Source organism: Mus caroli, unplaced genomic scaffold, assembly GCF_978045245.1.
Source record: "Mus caroli unplaced genomic scaffold, Mus_caroli_1 scaffold_19, whole genome shotgun sequence".
In the NCBI taxonomy this organism is placed as follows: Eukaryota; Metazoa; Chordata; class Mammalia; order Rodentia; family Muridae; genus Mus; species Mus caroli.
The window spans coordinates 75534846-75555752 of NW_028227274.1; the positions used below are offsets into that span (position 1 = coordinate 75534846).

Genomic DNA, 20907 nt, shown 5'->3' on the forward strand with positions numbered 1-20907 from the left:
AAACTACAGTGAAGTTACAGGACTAGAGAGATGGCTGAGCTGTTAAGAACACTCATTGTGCAGTGGGCCTGGGTTTAGTGTCTGGTACCCACATAGCGCTTGCAACTGGCTGTAACTCCAGTTCCAGGCACTATGATACCCTCATCTGGCATATATATATATATATATATATATATATATATATATATATATATATATATTATACATAAACACATTTAGGCAAAACACTAACATGTAAATAGGCAAATATTAACAATCACTCAAAATTCTTTTATTTCCCATTAATTTATTTATTCACTTTACATCCTGATCACAACCTCTATCTCTCCTCTACTCTCAGTCCTACCTTCACAAACCCCCCATCCCCCACTCCCCCTTTTCGCTCTCCTTGGAGAAGGGGAAGTCCCCCATGAGTGCCAACCCGACCTTGCCTACCAAGTTACAGCAGAACTAAGTGCATCCTCTCCCTCTGAGGCAAAGAAGCCCAGCTTGGGGAAGGGGATCCAATGGCAGGCAACAGACTCAGACAGTCTCTGCTTCAATTGTCAGGGGACCCACTTAAAGACCAAGCTGCCCATCTACTACAAATGTGTAAAAGGCCTAAGTCCAACCCTTGAATGTTCTTTGGTTGGTGGCTCAATCTCTGTGATCTCCCATAGACCCAAGTTAGTTGACCCTGTAGATCTTCTTGTGTTATTCTTGACCCCTCTAGGTCCCTTAATCCTATCTCCTCCCATTCTTCCACAAGACTCCCTGAGTTCCTCCTAGTATTTGGCTGTGGAACTCTGCATCTGTTTCCATCAGCTTCTGGATGAAGCCTCTCAGGAGACAGTGATGCTAGGTTCCTGTTTGCAAGCATAGAGTTATCATTAATAATGTTAGGGGTTGCCTTTCTCCCATGGGATTGGTCTCAAATTGGGGGGAAGTCATTGGTTGGTCATTCCCTCAATCTTTGCTCTTTCTTTATCCCTATATATCTTCTAGGCAAGACAAATGTTCATTTGAAGGTTTTATGGGTGGGTTACTGTCCCCCCCCCGCCAATGGAAGTCCAACCTGGCTACAGGAGTTGGCCACTTCAGTCTCCATATCCCCAGCTGCTAGGAGTCTCAGCTAAGGTCACCCCCATAGACTCCCAGGAGCCTCCCCTATCCCAGGTATCCCCTTTGTCTCAGATGTCCTCCCTCTGATTTTTGTTCTCTCTCCCAGCCTTCTCCTGCCTGTCTCTTCCCATACCTGAGCCCCATCCCCACTTCCCTCTTCCACATAGTTCCCTCTTCCATCCACCTCCAGCATCTGTTGTATTTCCCTTTCTGGGTGGGATTCAACACCCTCCCTTGGTCCCTCCTTGTTACTTGGCTTCTTTGGGTCTGTGGACTGTAGCATGGCTATCCTGTACTTTAGGCTAATGTCTACTTATGAGTGAGTACATGCCATGTGTATCTTTCTGGGTCTGGATTACATCACTCAGGATGATATTTTCTAATTCCATCCACTTGCCTGTAAATTTCATGATGTCTTTGGATCAGACTCATGAATCAGAAAGATTGACAGTAAAAATGGTCATCTTACCAAAAGCAATCACACAATCTCCATCAAAATTTCAACAGAATTCTTTACAGACCTTAAAAGAGCAGTTCTCAGCTTCATATGGGAAAACAAAACAAAACAAACAAACAAACAACAAAAAACAGGATAGCTAAAACAATCCAGTGTAATAAAAGAACTTCTGGGTCTTTTATTTATTTTATCACAATCACTGATTTCAAGCTGTACTACAGAGAAATAGTAATAAAAACTGCACTATATTGGTATGAAAACAGAAAGGTTTAATCAGTGGAACAGAAGAGAAGACCCAGAAATAAACCCACATATACACAGACACTTGATATTTGACAAAGAAGCCAAAACTATACAATGGAAAAAAGAAAGCATCTTCAAAATATGGTGCTGGTCTAACTGGATGTCTGCACGTTAAAGAATTTAAATAGATCCATATTTATCGCCCTGCACAAAACTCAAATTCAAGCAGATCAAAGATATCAACATAAAACCAGACACACTAAATATCATAGGAGAGAAAGTGGGGAAGTGCTGTGAAAACGTTGGTATAGGAGACAACTTTTTTTTTTTTTTTTTGGTTTTTCGAGACAGGGTTTCTCTGTGTAGCCCTGGCTGTCCTGGAACTCACTTTGTAGACCAGGCTGGCCTCGAACTCGGAAATCCGCCTGCCTCTGCCTCCCGAGTGCTGGGATTAAAGGCGTGCGCCACCACGCCCGGCTGGAGACAACTTTCTGAACAGAACACGGATAGCTCAGATGCTAAGATAAACAATTTACAAATGGGACCTCATGAAACTGAAAAGCCTCTGTCAGGCAAAGGACCATCAATAGAACAAAATGGCCAGCCTGTAAAATGGGAAAAGATCTTCACCAACCCTACATCTGACAGAGGACTAAGAACTTAAGAAATTAGACAGCATCAAACCAAATAACCCAATTTAAAAATGAGGTATAGAGTTAAACAGAATTCTCAACAGAGAAATCTCTAGTGGCTGGGAAGCACTTAAAGAAATGTTCAACATCTTTAGTCATCAGGGAAATGGAAGTCAAAACAACCCTGAGGTTCCATCTTACACCTGTCAGGATGGCTAAGATGAAAAACTCAAGAGACAGCAGATGCTGGCGAGGATGTGGAGCAAGGGGAACCCTCCTCCATTGCTGGTGGAAGTGCAAACTTGTGCAACCACTCTGGAAATCAATTTGGCCATTGCTCAGAAAATTCGGAAGAGTTCTACCTCCAGACCCAGCTATACCATTCCTGGGCATATACCCAAAAGATGCTTCACCGTATACAAGGACACTTGCTCAACTATGTTCATAGCAGCTTTATTCGTAATAGTTGAAATAATTTATTCAGAAAATGGAAACAACCTAGATGTCCTTCAAGCAAAGACTGGATAAAGAAGTGCTGTATAGTTACACAGTGGTATTCTCTCAGTCTCTCTCTCTCTCTCTCTCTCTCTCTCTCTCTCTCTCTCTCTCTCTCTCTCTCTCTCTCTCTCTCTCTCTCCCTCGCTGCCTCTCTGAATCTTTTTTTATAAGTTTTGAGACAGAGTTTCATTGTTTCCCAGGCTGGTCTTGAACTCACTCTGCAGCCCAATCAGACTCCATAATAACTGGGACCACAGGCCAGAACCATCATGGTTTACTTGATAATTCTTGTCATTAAGGAAGTTTGGGAAGCAATGATTAAGTTTTAGTGGGAAATCAGGATTTTTTTTTCCCATTGAAAGTAAAATCAGTGCTTTCCAAAACCAAGAAACAAAACCCCAGCTCCTTTCTGCTTTCTACTCTGTTCCACTAAGCGCTTTACTAAATTTCTTCACCAATGCAACATTCACTGCTTTCATTTTATACATTTGTACTATTTCTGCTGGAACAAATTAACTCCAACCTCCTCCTTTATTAAAAGGGCAGACTGACGTCTGCCACCATTTAATATCCCATGAGAATTCTAGACTCTCCCCAGGTTGATGAAATGCCCACTGGATCTGCAGCAGTGACTCCCATCACCCCTAACACTGCAACACTTTAACATAGTTCCTGGTGACCCTCCACCCTAGAATTATCTTCTCTCTATTTTACAACTGTCGTTTTTCCACTGTTAGGAATCATAATGTAAATACCTGATATACAGGGCATCTGTTATGTGACCACCAAAGGGGTCATGACCTTTTAGGTTGAGAACCACCGATCTAGAGTTCCTTGGAAAGATCAACACACACACACACACACACACACACACACACACACACACACACACACACACACACACACACACACACACATTAATATAGCAACTTACTTTTTCTATGAGAATGTTGGACCTCTTAAAATTCAGGTCTCTAAGACTGTTTTTCAATGTAGTTTTGTTTTCTTCTTCCACACAGTGCATGTCTTTGTCAAGTGTAACCACATAGATCTTACCATTCGTATCGTCACAAATGCTCTTACAAACGGCCCTTTCTCTTTCTTACTGATTAAGTGCTTTCCATGCGCTGAGTTGACAAATAACCATCCTTTAAGCTGTGTTTCAACTTTAATGATTTCTCCATACATTCTTTGAAGGTTTTCTCTGCCAGCAAGTCTTCCTTTGCACAGCTTGGTTGGTTTTCAGGCTCCTTAACCAGGGGGAGACTTTGCTATTTCCTTTCAAATTATGAGTATGTAGCCTAAGATCTGCCGTAGCATCCGAACAGAGAATTGAATAGTGTATATGTTTGTTTTGTTTTTTGGTGTGTGTGTGCAAGACATGCGTGCGTGCATCTGTGTGTGCATGTGTCTCTCTCTGTGTGTCTGCGTGTATGTCTGTGTCTCTGTGAGTGTCCATGTGTGTGCATGTCTGTGTATATGTGCATAAAGCCTAAGGGATCACTAAGTTCTACCAATGATCTGCACCTCCAGACTTTGTTTATTATTTAAAAGCAACTGCTTCTAGTGTTTTATTGAGATAATTATGTTTGAGGAGGTTGGTATACGTTATTAAACTGATTAAATGCATTATTTTCTATTTCTCCCATGTTAGGAGTTGTTTTCTGAGCTAGTATTGAATTCTCTTTACGGCTGTTTTCTGTTCGTAGTGAGTTAGTCCTGTGCTCTTTCTCCTTTATTAAGTTGAAGCACTGTGCACTGGATGACTGTGCTTTCTAGTGCTTAGCCAACTCTGTGTTGCTTTTTTACACTAAACTTAGTGATAGCAGTTACCATGAAAGACGTTCTCTTTCAAATAATAATTTTTTGAAAAGTATTTTCTTATCTGCAAAGAAAAAAATCTTAAAAGAGTTTTTTTTTTTTTTTAAGATTTAATGAGAAAGTAAGATTTAAAAGTTCCATTTCCTGAAGGTCCTAACACAGACACCTGTGCCCTTAGGGCTGGGGAGGCTGCTGAGCAGTGAGTGGGTCCCACCAGTGGACCTCACACAGGATACATGTGCTGTCTGGCTCTATAGGTGGTGATCCTGTGCCCCTTCACTGGCATTCAGCAGACTTTCCCCTGCAGCAACTGGCTGGATGAGAAGAAGGCAGACGGGCTGATTGAGAGGCAGCTCTATGAGATGGTGTCTCTGAGGAAGAAGCGGCTGAAAAGTAAGTTTGAGGGACCCAGAATCTGGGGTCCTCCCAGATAGAAGCTCAGTTCTGCAAGGTCCAGGCCATTCACTCTTGCAGAGAGCAGAGTCCCTAAACTGAAGGAGCTGCTGTGATGGACATGGGGTTAAACTGAGCGATTCACTCAATGAGCCCCAATATACTAGCTGTAGGATGGTGGAGTCAGCTCTTGTCTACTGCTAAAACGCAGTCCATCTTTAGCCACGATGCAAGACACTAATGGGCCTTTCTCTTAATAGGGGATCTTAGGCTTTATATATTCTGCGCTTGTTTAATGGGTTCTAAGAGCAGACACAATTGTGAATAAACTCCAATCCTGATCTTTTCATCCCTCCATCTTTCTCCCCCACCCCTGCTCCCCAACTTTTGGAGTTTACGATGCACTGTGACCTGTCTTGTAGAATATCCTTGGTCCCTTTGGGTTTGGACAACTGATCTGAAGAAAGCCGGCACCAACTCGCCCATCTTCATCCAGATTTACGGGAAGAAGGGAAGGACAGATGAGATTCTTCTGAATCCCAACAACAAGTGGTTCAAGCCAGGCATCATTGAGAAGTTCAGGGTAGGAAGGAGATGGGATGGCCGGGAGGGAGATGGGAAAGAGATGAGGGAGCACCGGACATTGCAGTTCTCTATGCTGGACCAAGTTTAAAGGCAAAAGGTGCATTGGAGCCTTTGGGCTCCCATGGCAGCAGCAAATTTGATGATTAATAGGCAGTTTATGGAAAGAGATTTAGCTTATGTTTGATCTTCCACCCGAAATAGTCCAGGATGAAGTTTAGGGTACAGAGCCAGCGTGGAGTGCTTGGAGCATTCGGGAGCAAGGTGAACAGGGGAATTGTGGGGATCAGAGGCCCAGAGCACAGTTAGATTGTTCAACCTGGCTGCATTCGAGTGCAAGGACCAAATTTAAGGGAAAGCATGAATTTGGGAGCTTTTGAAAGAAAATCCAACTTTGAAGTTTGCAGTATGTACACAGAGTGAGTCTCTGCCCTCAGAGGCGGCACTCCACCTTTGAGGGGAAGAACCTCTAATTTGCTGCTGTCCTTTCCGAACACCCCACTGATACCTCAATTCCACCACCAAGCTCATTGCTCTCTATGCATTTGTCTTCTCTGCCAGACTTGAGCCCCTGGGGATAGGGCAGGGCTGCTGTACTGATCCTTTTGTCTGTCTCGGTGCCCAGCAGACTCCTGGGGCTGTGGCCCTGTGCTAATTTGCAGGGCTGCCATGTGGATTCTGTTCCTGAAGATCTCTTGGCTGAATCCCACTGTGGGTCAGTTATTTTTGTTCAGTTTCACCAGCCCAGGCTGAACATGTCTTTCGCAGAGCCGTCTCAGTCCCATGAGCTACTGGTTACCAGGGACATGAGAGAATGGAATGTTTGAGTGTGGCTAGAAGCAAACCCATCCTTACTGGGAAAAAGCAGCCCAAGGGAGCACCCACCTGCCTGTGGTCAGCTGTGAGGACAGATGTATTCCTATGACTTCGTCCACACAGACCTTTTTATTTCTCCTTGTAGATGGAGCTCCCAGATCTCGGCAGGTTCTATAAGATTCGGGCGTGGCATGATAGGCAGAACCCTGGCTCTGGGTGGCATTTAGAAAAGGTAAGATGTGCCTTGAAGGGTGGAAAGGAGCCAGGCCTATCACATTTCATGGTCATATCATATACATATGCCTCTATTTGTGAGGATGGAGGTGGGAAGGGTAGACATGGGCCATATATTTTGATGAGCACAGATAGGGAGAGTCCTTTCAAAGTAGACAGAAAATGCTCTGGTGTCCACTGGTTTTGCAAGGTGAATGTTGGCTTCTTGGAGACCAGGGAAAGAAACAACAGTCTGATCACCTGGCTTCTGCAAGAGCCAGAAGATCTCTTCCTTAAGATGAGATAGCAGGCAGACCTGGCATGGGGCTGTACACCTTTGATCCCAGCACTGAGAAGCAGAGGCAGGCTGATCTCTGAGTTTGAGACTAGTCTGGTCTACAAAGTGAGTTCCAGGACTATGCAAAGAAACCCTGTCTTGAAAAAAAATAAAGTAAGATAAAATAAAAAGGAAAACACACATACGTGTATATGCACACACACACATGTGTGCACGCACCCCCCCCCACACACACACATAAACACTTGTGCACACACACATGCGCACACAGACACACACACACACACTGGTTAGGACAACAGAATGAGAACCACAGGCTATGGTGAGATATCCCGTGGTCCCACCTGCTTATCCCAAAACTACCCCATTGTAGATGACTCTGATGAATACCATCAATAAGGATAAATATAACTTCAATTGCAATCGCTGGCTGGATGCCAATGAAGATGACAATGAGATCGTGAGGGAGATGACCGCAGAAGGCCCAACTGTGCGGAGGATCATGGGAAGTAAGTATTGAGCCGTCAGCTGCCGTGGGGAGGCAGTGGGACTTTACTTGCTGAGCCAGTGAGGGCCTGGCAGTCTCCTCTGCTGTGCATCATCCGCCCTCTCTGAACACTGCAGCAGACCAACTAATTGAGTTCCAGCCTCAAGACTGGCTGGAAGAATCCATTCCAGGGCATGGTGCTAGAACACTCTTGTGATGGGTATGGTATGGGAGCGGGGAGGAGGAAATGTACAGATCTTCAAGCTGGTCACATGGGGACATGAGGGATGCACAGGGAACAACAGAACATGCCAAGACTAAAGGAAATAACTTTACCTTTCACATTTTGAAACTTGGTGAGTTTTCTCCACACAGTAAAGCTGGATCTGGTGTTTGTTTGTTTGTTTGTTTGTTTGTTTATTCATTCAATGACACACTAAGCTGGTACCCAGTGAATCCTTTATCTCTGTTTGAGACCAGTAGGGGAAGGATTAAGCTTTTAACCTGGAGTCCAGCATTCACTTTCAAAGGACCGAAGAGAGGCCACTTTGCCTCTGGGTTACGGCAGCAGCATAATGGCAGATGTAGAGTGTGCCCTGTCCCGTTCGCTGGGAAACACTACTTTACAAGTGATCACAACATTCTCATGAGGTCAGAAATGAGCTTTATAGCCATTGCTGCACTGCAGCAGACATTACCAATCATTCTCATGAGGTCAGAAATGAGCTTCATAGCCATTGCTGCACTGCAGCAGACATTACCAATCATTCTCATGAGGTCAGAAATGAGCTTCATAGCCATTGCTGCACTGCAGCAGACATTACCAATCGATCAGGGCTGGTATGGAGGAAAATGAACCTAGTTGTTATCCTTGTGGCTCTTTTTAATTTTTCAATAGGACTATTTCAAAAGTGATATTGAAAAAAAATCATAAAAAGTGAAGCGTACACAGAAAATTACAGCCAGGTGTGCTTCCTGGAGCTGTCCTAAATATTTCAATAACTTGACTTACAAGTGATCATGTAACACTTTTGGACACTCTGTAGTTAGCTGTACGCTTAGTAGAAGCTTTGAATATGTTTGTTGAAATAACTTGATTAGAGTTAAATATTCATATATTACATATATACATTTACATGTAGCAAACATCTAGAGATGAAGTCATCCCATCTATGATAATAAGAAGACAATACTTGCAATTAGTACTGTGCCTTATCACATAGAGGACTGTTGAACCACACCTTGCTGGGCTCCATGATAGCATTTCCAATCCAATGGGTCTGCAGTAGGACCCTAGAACACACTTATCCAGCAAATTTGGGGAATATCAGCACTGCCCCCAAGGAAGCAACCGAGACCATGACTAAGGATGTCCCACTTTCTGCCGCTTTACAGCTTCCAGAATTTTCTTGATGCTTCTGTTCTTGTCTTGTCCATCAAGCATTTTGGTGAAAGCTTTTTACTTGGTTTTATTTGAAGCCAACTGTAGCTTCTCATTTTAGTGAGGTTACCCCAAAGGAAACATCTGCTAGTTTTATCTAGAATGTTCAGCACATTCCCTGCTCTTTGCTGTGGCTGAACTTTCTCTCTTCGTTTCTGTCCTCGTAAACCACGGGGGCACAGGGCAGGGCACATTCTCCTCACTTGCCTTTGTACCTACAGACCCTTGTTGTAGGTTTTGGGTCCCACATCCCTCACCAAGACTGTTGACACCAACTTTTGATGTTCCACGGTCCTGGGATAGTACAATGGCTTACTGGAGTAGTTGTACGAAAAGGCTGTACTATATGGATTAGGTAGATGATACAACAGGAAGTTGTTTCCAAGTAGTTCCGGAAGCTACAGTCCATGATCAAGACGTTTGGAAGGTTTATCTCTCGGCATCTTTCTCATCCCCCCAGAAGCAGTTGTACTTGTATTCTCAGATGGTCCTCTGGGTGCCTGCTCACCCATGTTCTAGTTCCTCCCTCTTACAAGGATGTCAGCATAATGGATCAGTTCCTATCCATATAGTCTCATTTTACTTTAATTATCTCTTAAAGATGCTGTCTTCAAATGGTCTTAGAGGTCTTGAGGCTTAGAATCTCAGCAAGTGAGTTAGATATGGGGATTTCAATGGAGTCCATAATAGGCAATATCTCGTAGAGCATGGCCAAGGGTCAATTTACATCAAATTTCCCATAGGGTTAAATTTCCCGTTAAAATGTCGGTTCTGGGGCCAAACCCAGTTATGCTGATTGGACTCCCGGGCTGATGCACCAGTTAGTTAGGAAAGAGAATCCTAACGGGGTATGATTGTGACCAGTTGGTCTCTGGGCATGCTTTTTGGAATTTGTCTTAATTGATATGGGAACACTCACTGGCTGGGCCTTAAACCGTGCAAAGATAAGTTACAAGCAAAAAGGACACACTTACCTTCTCACTGCTCTTGATGGCAGATGTGAACGTGGCCAGTTGCTTGAGTTCCTGCCTTGACTTGCCTGAAATCGTGGACCGTAACCTGGAATCATAAGCCAGATACACTCTTTCTTCCCAAAGCTGGTTTTAATCAGGGAACTGGTCACAGCAACAGAAATGGAACCAGGGCCCAGATCAGCCCTTGTCTTCCTCATGCCACGATTCACTTCATCCTACCCTCGAATCCCCTGACCCCTTCATCTCCACATCCCTTCTAGTGTGCCAGGATATTTCCATTCTCAGTGTGAGGGCTTGGGTTTGACACACAAACCCACATATGATTTTCCATGCAGAGAATAAGGCTCTAAAATCAGGCTGAGCCAGAGCAGACTAGAGGACACACGATCGCATTCAAGAAATCACCTGAAGGTGGAACTGGTGGGGCTTGGTTGTAACTGCTATGGAGACCCAGCTATTGTAAGCTTCCTACCAAGGCAGCTAGTGTCCCGAGTTACAAAGTCCATCCAAGCCAGGACCAGCAAGGGCTCTGACACTAGAGACCACAGACTCATAGCAGCTGTACACAGAATATAGGCTTTCCCTGGCTGTAATTTAACTGTTCTGTTAAATAGGGATTTCCTTTTTAAAATTTATTTTTTATTCACTTTACATCCCAATCACGTCCCCCATTCCCCTAATTCCCACTCACAAACTCCTCCACCCATTACCGGCTTCTTGTCTTCCCAGAGAAGGGGAAGCCCACCCTGGAACATCCAGTTGAAGTAGGCCTAAGCACACCCTCTCTTACCAAGGCCCAACTAGGTAGTCTAGTTAAGGGAGGGGGATCCAATGGCAGGGAGCTAAGTCAGAGACAGCCTCCACTCCAATTGTTAGGGTACCCACATGAAGACCAAGCTGCCCATCTGCTACAAACATGTAGGGGGCCTACATCCAGCTACTGCATGCTCTTTGGTTGGTGGTTCAGTCTCTGGGAGCCCCCATGGGTCCAGGTTAGTTGGCTCTATAGGTCTTCTTGTTGTGTCCTTGATCCCTCTGGCTTAATCAATTCTATGCCTGACTCTTCCTCAGGACTCCCTAAGCTCTGTCTGATGTTTGGCCATGGCGCTCTGCATGTTTTCATATGCATCTGAACGAAGCCTCTCAGGAGACAGTTATGCTATGCTCCTGTCTGTAAGCACAGCAGAGTATCAATAGTGTTAGGGATCAGGGTATCTTACATGGGATATATTTCAAGTTGGGCCAGTCATTGGTTGGCTGTTCCCTCAATCTCTGCTCCATCTTTATCCCTGCACATCTTGTAGGCAGGACAAATTCTGGGTCGAAGGTTTTGTAGGTAGGTTGATAGCCCCCTCCCTCCACTGGAAGTCCCACCTGGCTACAGGAGGTGACCATGTTAGTCTCCATGTCCCCTGGTGGTAGGAGTCTCAGCAAGGTTCATCTCCAGAGACTCCCCAGAACTTCCCTCATCCCAGGTCTCCAGCTACTCCCAGAGAACCATTTCAATGAGAAAATTTTAGTGGAATGTCTATCTGTCTGTCTTGGCTATAAAGAATCTTTGATACCTTCTTTCAGTCTTTGGAGGTGTTCTTTTTTTTTTTTTTTTTGCCTCTACTAACTCAAGTTCCTTGAACTCACTCTTTCTGGCTCATGAAAATTTTTTCTTGTGCTTAGAACATGTTTCTGTCTTCTCTCAGATCTCCAGCGGTGATCTGCATTATTCCTTGTACCACTAAACAGAGCCAAAGGCAAAGTCACACTCTGCTGGTCGGTAACAGATAACATGCACGGTGTCCCAGAGAGCCTTTAATGGAGAGCCTTGCAGTCATGTCCGATGAGTAAAGACCAATTTAAAATCAATTCTTAGAGTCTGAAGTTGTATACTCCCAGTTTGCTTACAAAACCACTATCAGCCAAACAAGCAATTAATGTCATGTCTGGTTGTTCAGAGGCTTTTTGGAGTGATTGTACTGATTAGAGATGGGGACAAAGCGTGTACCAACTCACAATTTATTTCCACCTTGCCCTTCCCTCAGGAGGTCCGTTCTATGGCAAAACCAATGAGATCCACTTTCCCCATTGTGATTATATGCTACTGACGAGTGGGCAGGAGCCCATTGGATATGAGTGTTGGATATTGTTGCTGCTCGTTAATCAGACTGAGCCATAATTTTTAAATTAAAGCCCAAGAGGTTCTGGTACTTGCCCATCTGTTTAAAGTCTCTCACTGCTGATGACTAACAATGCAATTACTTTCAATTGTCCACAGATGTCTTGCCAGGCAGTTTGGGACCTCAGTGACTGGTGGGCTCAGAGGGATGCTTAGAGAGTAAGGACTTGTCAGGACCTCCAGTGGGACAGACCTTAAAGCCCTGGGATAAAGGGGATAGGATCCCCCGGACAGGGATGTCTGTTTGCTATCATTTGGCTTTTGGGAACTTACTTGCAAGACAACTGAGAAAGCAAGACCTACCAGCGAATCAGACTGGAACAAGGCTTTGGTTTGCTACTTCGATTTTTCCCTGGTTCCTCGTGTTGGCGCACACCAGCCAATGCTGCCCATTTCTCTTCTTATCATGACCTGTCACCGAAAGCCCCCAGTTTCAGACAGTTCTGTCCGTGGGTGTTCCTTGGTATGTAGGAAGCAGATCGTCACGGCAGGGAGCATGTGACAAACCAAAGCTGCTTACCTCACGGCAGCCAGGAAACGGGAAGAGAGGTAGAGAAGGAGAAGAAAGGGTGGCCAGGTAGACAATATATCTGTCGGGGCATGCCTCCTAAGACCTACTTTCTCCAGTAGGCCCCACCTCCCAGGAGCAGCCTAAGGTAGGAATCCATGAATGGATGAATCATTAGGTCAGAGTCCATGTGATCCTGTCCCTCCCAAAGTCCCACCTCTGAATGGGACTGGGGACTGAGCTTTCAACCCATGCGATCTGCAGGGGACACACAACGCTACTTATGTAAAGCCGTGTAGCATTGAAAGTTCCTCGGGGAAGGCACGGATGGCTTAATTTTGAGAAATGTGTTTCTGTGGGGGGTGGGTGAAGGTTATGAGGCAAGAGATGGTTTCCTGAGCTTTGACTCACCCCGTTCGTGTCTGCCTGTACCCGTTCTGTTCACGGCAGGCCTCCATGCTCAAAGCTTTGCCTTCTAACAAATGTCTTGGCACAGATGCCATATCTTCCTGTACCCACATGATTCATGGTCAGATTGATTTTTCAGACATCTCTATATGGAAATGAGTACATTATTAAAATAGATTCTGTGCACTAAATTTCCCAGCAACTTGTCTCATTTCTGATAAATTTCATCATGGCTATAGATGGAGTTTCAGTGAATAATGTCTCTCTTTAAAAAAGAAACAACAACAGCTTTATTGATATAAATTCATGTGTCATTCACTTCACCCACTAAAAGTTCATAAGCTAATGTCTTTTGATCTGTATTTGACAGATCTATATATCCATTACCACCATCAAATTCCGTGTCTAAAAAAACCCCCATGTCTGTTTTTCTCGCCTTTACTCTTGCCGGTGACAGCCACTAAGCTGGTGTCTATCTCAGCCGCTTTGTCTCTTTCAGACATTTCAGATACATGGAGTCACACAACGTTGCCTTTCATTAACATGTGCACAAGATTCCCCAACACCATGAGATGTACTAGTGCTTTATAAATCTATCTATCTATCTATCTATCTATCTATCTATCTATCTATCTATCTATCTATCTATCTATCTATCTATCTATCTATCTATCTATCTCTATCCTCTATCTATCTATCTATCTATCTATCTATCTATCTATCTATCTATCTATCTATCTATCTATCATCTAATCTATCTATCTATCTAACTTAGTGTGTGTGCACATATCATGGTTCATGTATGGCTGTTAAAAGATAATTCTTGAGAGTTGATTCTATCCTCCTTCTTTGTCTGAGCCATTTACCAGCACTGTGTATAAGCCTCTCTGCCTGCTAAGCTATCTTTCTAGCCTGTAATTTCTTTTTAATTAACGGATGATGCTCCATTGTATGGATGTAACCTGCTCAACTGTTGAGCGTTTAGGTTGTTTCTGCTTCTTGGTGACCATTAGCACTGCCACTCTGACATTCACGCACATGTGTTCATATGCATACACTTTCCCTGTCTGAGTAACTCACCCCCATAACTTTGTAAGCAACCACTGAGCTATTTTTCAAAAGGTGGACACATTTTCACCAGTATCATGGGAGTTCCCTGTTTGTCTACATCTTGCAACACTTGCTGCCTTTCTCCTTGAAGTTTATATTGCAACATTACATGAATTTGAGAAAAAGCTTATCAAGTTCTACAAAGAAGTCAGCTGCAATTCTAAGAGGGATTGCATCAAAGTAGTTCTGTCTGGAGACTAATGCTGTATTAACGATGTTAGCCCACACAGTCCATGGACACCGACATTCCCATGTCAATTTATTGAATCTTTAATCTCAATGATATTTTTGTAATTTTCAAAGTATAAAATTTTCACCTGTTTGGGCAAGTTCATTTCCAAATATTTTATTCTACTAGTATGCCATATTATATTAATTGGTTTTTAGAAGTTAAACCAAATTGTATTCCTAGGGTAAGTCCTATCTTGTCATAGTGTCTCATTCTTGTGTGTGTGTGTGTGTGTATAAACTCCAATTAGGCATTTTATTTCATTTAGCTTCTCATTGTATCAAACATTTTTGAGTTATACATTGACTTTTATTGAAAATAATTTTATACAATAGATTCTGATCATAGTTTTCCCTCTCTTAACTCTTCCCAAATCCTCCCCACTTCTTCCCCATACAATTCTTTCTTTTTCTCTCTCTTTAGAAAAATAAACAAGCATATAAAACAAACTAGAATTAAAAAAGAAAAACACAAGAAACAGAGAGAGAGAGAACCAAAACTCATAAAACATAAACTTGCAAACTACTATAGAAAGCAAAAGGCCAGTAAGGTTAAAAGAAAAAAAAAAAGCACCAAAACAAAGCAATATGGGACAACAACAACAAAATCTCTAAAATCACCCCTGAGTAGCTTCGTGGTGGCTATCTATTGCTGGGCATGGGGCCTACCGATAACTGCAGTTTATATATCCAGTGAGACCCCATTGGAGAAAATGGATATTTCCTTTGCATGCTTTTGTCAGTTGGTGAAGCTTCTTGGTATATCTACATGGGAGCTCTTGCTCACTTCTCCCTCTCAGCACTGGGATTCCATCTGTCTTTAAACGATGTTGGTCCTGTGCATCCTGCTGCTTGCTCTTAAGTTTATCTGTGCGTGAGTCCTGTTATATCTGGAAGACTGGTTCCTTGGTGTCATCCATCCCTCTGGCTCTTACACTTGTTCTGCCTCCTCTTCTGCATAGTGATGAAAACATTGCATTTAGGGCTGAGTGTTCCCAAGTCTCTCACTCTCTGCACATTGTCTATTTATTGGCCTTGCTGTAAGTTCCCATCTATGGAAAGAGAAAACCTCTCTGGTGACAGCTCAGTAAGACACTGATCTATGGAGACAGCAAAATATCACCAGGAGTCGTTTCATTGTTGTGTTCATTTAGCAGAACAATAATGTTTGTTTTCCCTTAGGTCCATGACTTCTCTAGTCTCAGATTCTTGGCCGCCTGAGTAGTTTCAGGCAAGCATTCCTTCTCATGGAAGAAGCCTTAAATCTTATAAGACAGTGGTTGGTTGCTCCTGCATCATTTGTGCCACTATTTCATCGTAGTATCCTCCAGCCAGGCCACCATTGCAGATCACAAACTATTGCATCATAGTATCCTCCAGACAGGCCACCATTGCAGACTGCAAGGCTGAGTTAGTGTTTACCTTTCTCCTCTGGTAGCGTGCAGAGTGCCCTCCAGTACCGTGAACATTGGTCCATAGAGGTGAAGGCTTAGTGAGGTTCTAGTGCGACTTCTTCTTGTTCAATGAGATATGTAAGTGTTGACTTTAGCACTAGGGGCCTTGTCATCAATTTGTGTAGCAAAACCAATAACCTTGGAATAAACTGAATTGTTTGGGGATTCTCATGGGGCTCCCGTTGCCAACAATTCAGTTATATGGAACTCATTTCTAGCACTGGGGTGTTCACTTGTCTAGCTGGGGCTTTGTCTCCTCTGTTATTTAGTGACTCTATTTACATTTCATATCTCTATATATGACGTTTCTATAGTAGTAGTTTCCCACGTTACCACTCAGATGGTGTTAGCTGTCCTCATAGTCCTTCCTTTACCTCCATCTTCCCTCCTCCTCTCTATTCAGTGATCCATTCCAGTCCCTCCCCTGTGTCTCCATAACTATGTTTTCTATTTCTCCTTCCTTGAGAGATCCCTCCTCCCCCAACCCCCTTGCTCTATACCAAAACTCTGTGGTTATACTGACATGCTTATCAAAGGCTCAAAATCTGACATCCACATACAAGAGAATCCATACTAGGTTTATCTTTTGGGGTTTGGGTTACCTCAGGGACTTTTTCCTAGTTCCATCCATTTACCTGCAAATTTCATTATTTCATTTTAAAACAAATAAACAATGTTCCACTGTGTCATGCGCCACCCTTTCTTTCTTTATTCATCTGTTAAAATCTAGGCTGTTTTTGATTCCTGACTATTATAAATAGAGCAACTACGGACATAAATGAGCGAGTGTCTCTGCAGCAGGATATAGAGTCCTTTGTGTCTATGCCCAAGAGTTATATAACTGAATCTTGAGGTAGATCCATTCCCAGCTTCCTCAGAAACCACCACACTAATTCATAGTGTATAATTCTTTATCTATGATGCAATATTTGGTTTACAGCTATTGTGTTGAGGATTTTTGCATTTATGTTCATAGAAGATATTAGTCTATAGACTTGTTTTCCCATAGATTCCATTATAAGCTTTGGTACCGAGAATGTGTGAGCTTCATAATGAGTCCCTTAAGATGATCATTAACCTTTCATATGGACTTGAGTGGAATGAGTCACCTAGAAAACTGAGATAACTTAACCTCTGAGTGCATCTTTTAAGTCATTTCAGAGAGGACTAGATAAAGAAAGACCCACCCTGATTGAGAAGGTTCCATTTTATGGGCTGAGGGTTAAATTGTAAGAAAGGGGAAAGGAACAAATGTAAATATTAGTGTGTTGCTGCTGTCGGTCCCTCACAGTCCTTCTGCCACCACCGAGAGCCACTTCCTGTGGTAACATCCCTGCTGTGATGGGCTATAGCTCCTAAACTGTGAGCCAGCACAAGCCTCTTTGTCATTTGCCTTTTGCATTTGGCCACAGCAAGGAGAAAAATAACAAATGGAGAAGATGGGTACCTGGGAGCAAGGCTGCTTCTGTGTGGTGAGAAACTGAGCACGCAGTTGTCACACCATTGGAACTGGTTTGGGGAAGGACGATGGCCAAGGTTGGAGGTGAAGGCTAGGGAAGGCCCAGAATCCCGTAAGCTGTTCTAGCGGGAGTGCAGAAGACCAGGGTGCCAACAGAAATATTGACAGACAAAAGCTACACTTAGAGCCTCAGAAGGAAGTGGTGATCTTATCAAGAACTGGGCCAGAGGCCATGGGATTTACATTCTGTCAGAGAAACTGGCTACGTTCTACCCATGTCATGGAAACTCAAATGGGGCTGAGTTGGAAAGCTGTGGAGTATTTAACTTGATGCTAAGAAACTGCAGGTTCTGGCGTGGTTTGTTGTGCATTGCATTTAGTAAGGTCTCCAGTGAGGATTCAAAGCAGAAGGTGGGCTAGACAGAAGTAAAAAACAAACAAACAAACAAACAAAGGAAAGTTTGGAAAGAAGTCAGTTAAAGTCACAGACAAGGTGGGTGTAGACAAAGTGGCTGTAATCATTAAAGGATGTTAATGATGTTAAAGCAAATCAGGGACTTGGCACCAGGACAAAAGGAAAGATGTCTCAGGTGCAAGGTCCTACCCAGGAAACTGTAAGGTTGTGGTACCTTTTGTTTTTTAGTTTTGTTTTGTTATTTTTGTTTTTTTTTAAAAGATTTATTTTATTATTATATATAAGTACACTGTAGCTGTCTTCAGACACACCAGAAGAGGGCATCAGATCTTATTAAAGATGGTTGTGAGCCACCATGAAGTTGCTGGGATTTGAACTCATGACCTTTGGAAGAGCAGTCAGTGCTCTTATCCACTGAGTCATCTCTCCAGCCCCTGTGGTACCTTTTGAATCTTGACTGAATACATTTGGTGTTATGAGACTGGCGTAGGCCTTTTGGTCAGGGGTAGAACATTATAGATTACAGTGATGTGTTTAAATGTCAAGTTGACAAAGGGTGGGTTTATGGTGGCTAATTTCTTTACCAAATGATTGGATTTAGAATCACCTAGGACATACACACACACACACACACACACACACACACATACACACACACACATACACACACACACACACACCTTCCTGGGTATGTCTTGAAGTTATTTTAGAAGAGATGAGCTAAGGGAGAGAGACCTATCCAGAGTAAGAAAGACCCAACTAGAATGTGTGTGGAACCATCTCCCATCTCATGCACTGAGGGGTAGATGGAGCTCACGAGGGGGAGGGAGGAAGGAAGGGAATTGAACGTGGGCAGCCTTATCTCCCTACTTTGTGCCCCATCCAGCTGTGAGCAAGCAGCTTCATGCATAGCTGTGAGGAATTCTTACTGCATGCCTTGCTGCCAGGATGCTCTTAGTCACTTTAATCCCTGAAACAAAATAAGCGTCCTCTCTCTTAAATCGCTTCTCGTCAGGTACTTGGTCCAACTAGAAGAAAGGTAAATCGATAGGCTCACTCGTCCTGTTACACAGTCTTCAAAGAAAATTATATTGTTTTCCCCTATTGCTTTAAATGTAGAGTAGATATCCACAGCAAGACATCTGGGCGTGAGCTTTTCCTTGTGGGTAGTTTTAAAACCTATTCAGTTTTTCACTTTCTGAATCTGGTTTTTTTTTTTTTTTTTAATCTCAAATCAGTTTTAGCTATCATTCTTTACTCTCAACCCATCTATGTTGAAGGATCTAAAGTGTATCTCTCGGGGATAAGATATTTAGATCCATGTCCGTTTTGACAGTCTCTCTACAAAAGTTCCCTTTGATGTTCAACAGATGACAGTTTTCAACTGTATCATCTTTCTTGTCCTTTCTGCCCCTTACCTAGACTAGTGGGAATGCAGGGGTCTCCGCTTCTCCACATTGATGGGAATTTGTTCAGCCTAAGCCCTTCCAGGATCCTTTTGCCCTCATCTCACTTCTTACTCACATCTCACTTCATCTCACTGTAAATTCTCAAGCTCTTTGCAACCTCAAGGTATTTGTGAATCTTCTTTAATGCCTTCAAGCTCTCTTTAGAATCCCTCATTATGTCAACAACACATCTTGCATTGGCTGGTTGTGTGCAGTAGCATCAAGGGTCTACCGTACTCTGCTTTCTGATTGAAACGCTAAGTCCATTTATGAGTGACATATCACATTTAACGTAATTATCAATACAGTAGTATTTACATGTGTCATAAGTCTTCCTTAAAAAAAAAAAACTTTTTACTGGGGGCTAGAGAGATGGTGAAGTGGTTAAGAGCACTGGCTGCTCTTCCAGAGGTCCTGGGTTCAATTCCTAGCAACCACATGGTGGCTTACAACCATCTGTAATGGGATCTGATGCCCTCTTCTGGTGTGTTTGAAGAGATCAACAGTGTACTCACATACATGAAATAAATAAATGAAAAAAAAAAAACCTTTTTATTGTTTTTTGTGAGATTCCCGTCATGCACCCAGATCCTACTAATCTCCCATCCCTCTGTATCGGCTCTCCTCCTCCTCTTCCCTTCCCTTCCAAATAAAACAAAACAACAGCCAAATCAAAAACATCTGGCTGTGGAAGCTTCAGTTTGTTACAATGTGTCCCACAGTCAACCCTTTTGTTCACACATCTTTACTTGCAAGTGTTCACTGCAATGAGTCATGGTCTGGTTCAAGGCCTCTGGCTTCTGCTACACTATCAATATTGGAACCTCACTGGGGCTCCTCTCAGATGTTGTTGCTCTGTCTCATGGAGACCCTGAGGTGTTGGATCTGTAGGACCAGCCCTTTCATGTGCTCCAGCGGTTCATAGATAGGGTAGATGTTGGGGTGGGCAAGCTCAAAGCCCTGGATCTGAGCCTGGGTGATAGCTGAGTTGGTCAGCCTGCTGGCTCTCCCACATCTGTGCTGCTAGGACGAGCTCTCATGCTTTGCCCAGGCAAGGGGCAGGGCTGGCTCTCCTGCCTGTAGCAATCACCAAGGGACTGGACTGGCTTTCTAGAACCACCCAGCAGGGTGTGGGGACAGCTCTTCCAAACCCATGCCAGCAGGGTCTGCTCTCCCAAGATACCTGTTGGGTTGGGGCCAGCTCCCTGCCTCAGTCAGCAGCAAGAGGCAGGGACATCTTTCTTGCCACTGCTCAGTGCTGCTCAGACAAGACATGGGGCCAGCTCTACTGGGTTCATTCACTGCATATTATTTCAGTTACTTTCTAAGTAGTCTCCCCCAAATTACAACCCACAGTTTAACTTAGAACAATTTAGCTCAAAGTAATGTCGACTTAGTTTTAATAGTACATAAAATCTCACTCCTCTGCATGCTCCTTCATACGACTGGTGTCATTTAAATTGTATCTTTGTCTAGGATATGTGATACCCTATTTGCATTTTTACATATTACAGATTTATCAGTACAGTTTTATAATTAATTCTTCTCTGATGTTGTGTTTTATATAAAATCTGAGAAGATAGGTGTTTAAAAAAAACACATATACAATTCACTTTATCTTTTTTGATGACCCGTAGTTCTCCAAGTGAATTCAAGTTACCTTCTACTGTCTAACGTGAAGATTTTCCATTAATATTTGTTACAGAGAAGGTCTTTTAGTGATAAAAGATTCTTGAAGTACTCGCTTATTT

The 20907-nt window shown here is 43.2% G+C and overlaps 1 protein-coding gene across 3 annotated transcripts in view; it reads left to right on the top strand.

Moving 5' to 3' along the window:
* The window catches only part of Loxhd1 (lipoxygenase homology PLAT domains 1), a 164644-nt gene that overhangs the window by 58843 nt on the left and 84894 nt on the right, over positions 1 to 20907 (top strand). For all 3 annotated transcript variants that reach the window (XM_085833449.1, XM_085833450.1, XM_085833451.1), the window contains exons 9-12: positions 5010 to 5145; positions 5568 to 5728; positions 6689 to 6775; positions 7428 to 7563. In XM_085833449.1, coding sequence (XP_085689575.1) covers positions 5010 to 5145; positions 5568 to 5728; positions 6689 to 6775; positions 7428 to 7563 — 520 coding nt within the window. The remainder of the gene's footprint in view (positions 1 to 5009; positions 5146 to 5567; positions 5729 to 6688; positions 6776 to 7427; positions 7564 to 20907) is intronic.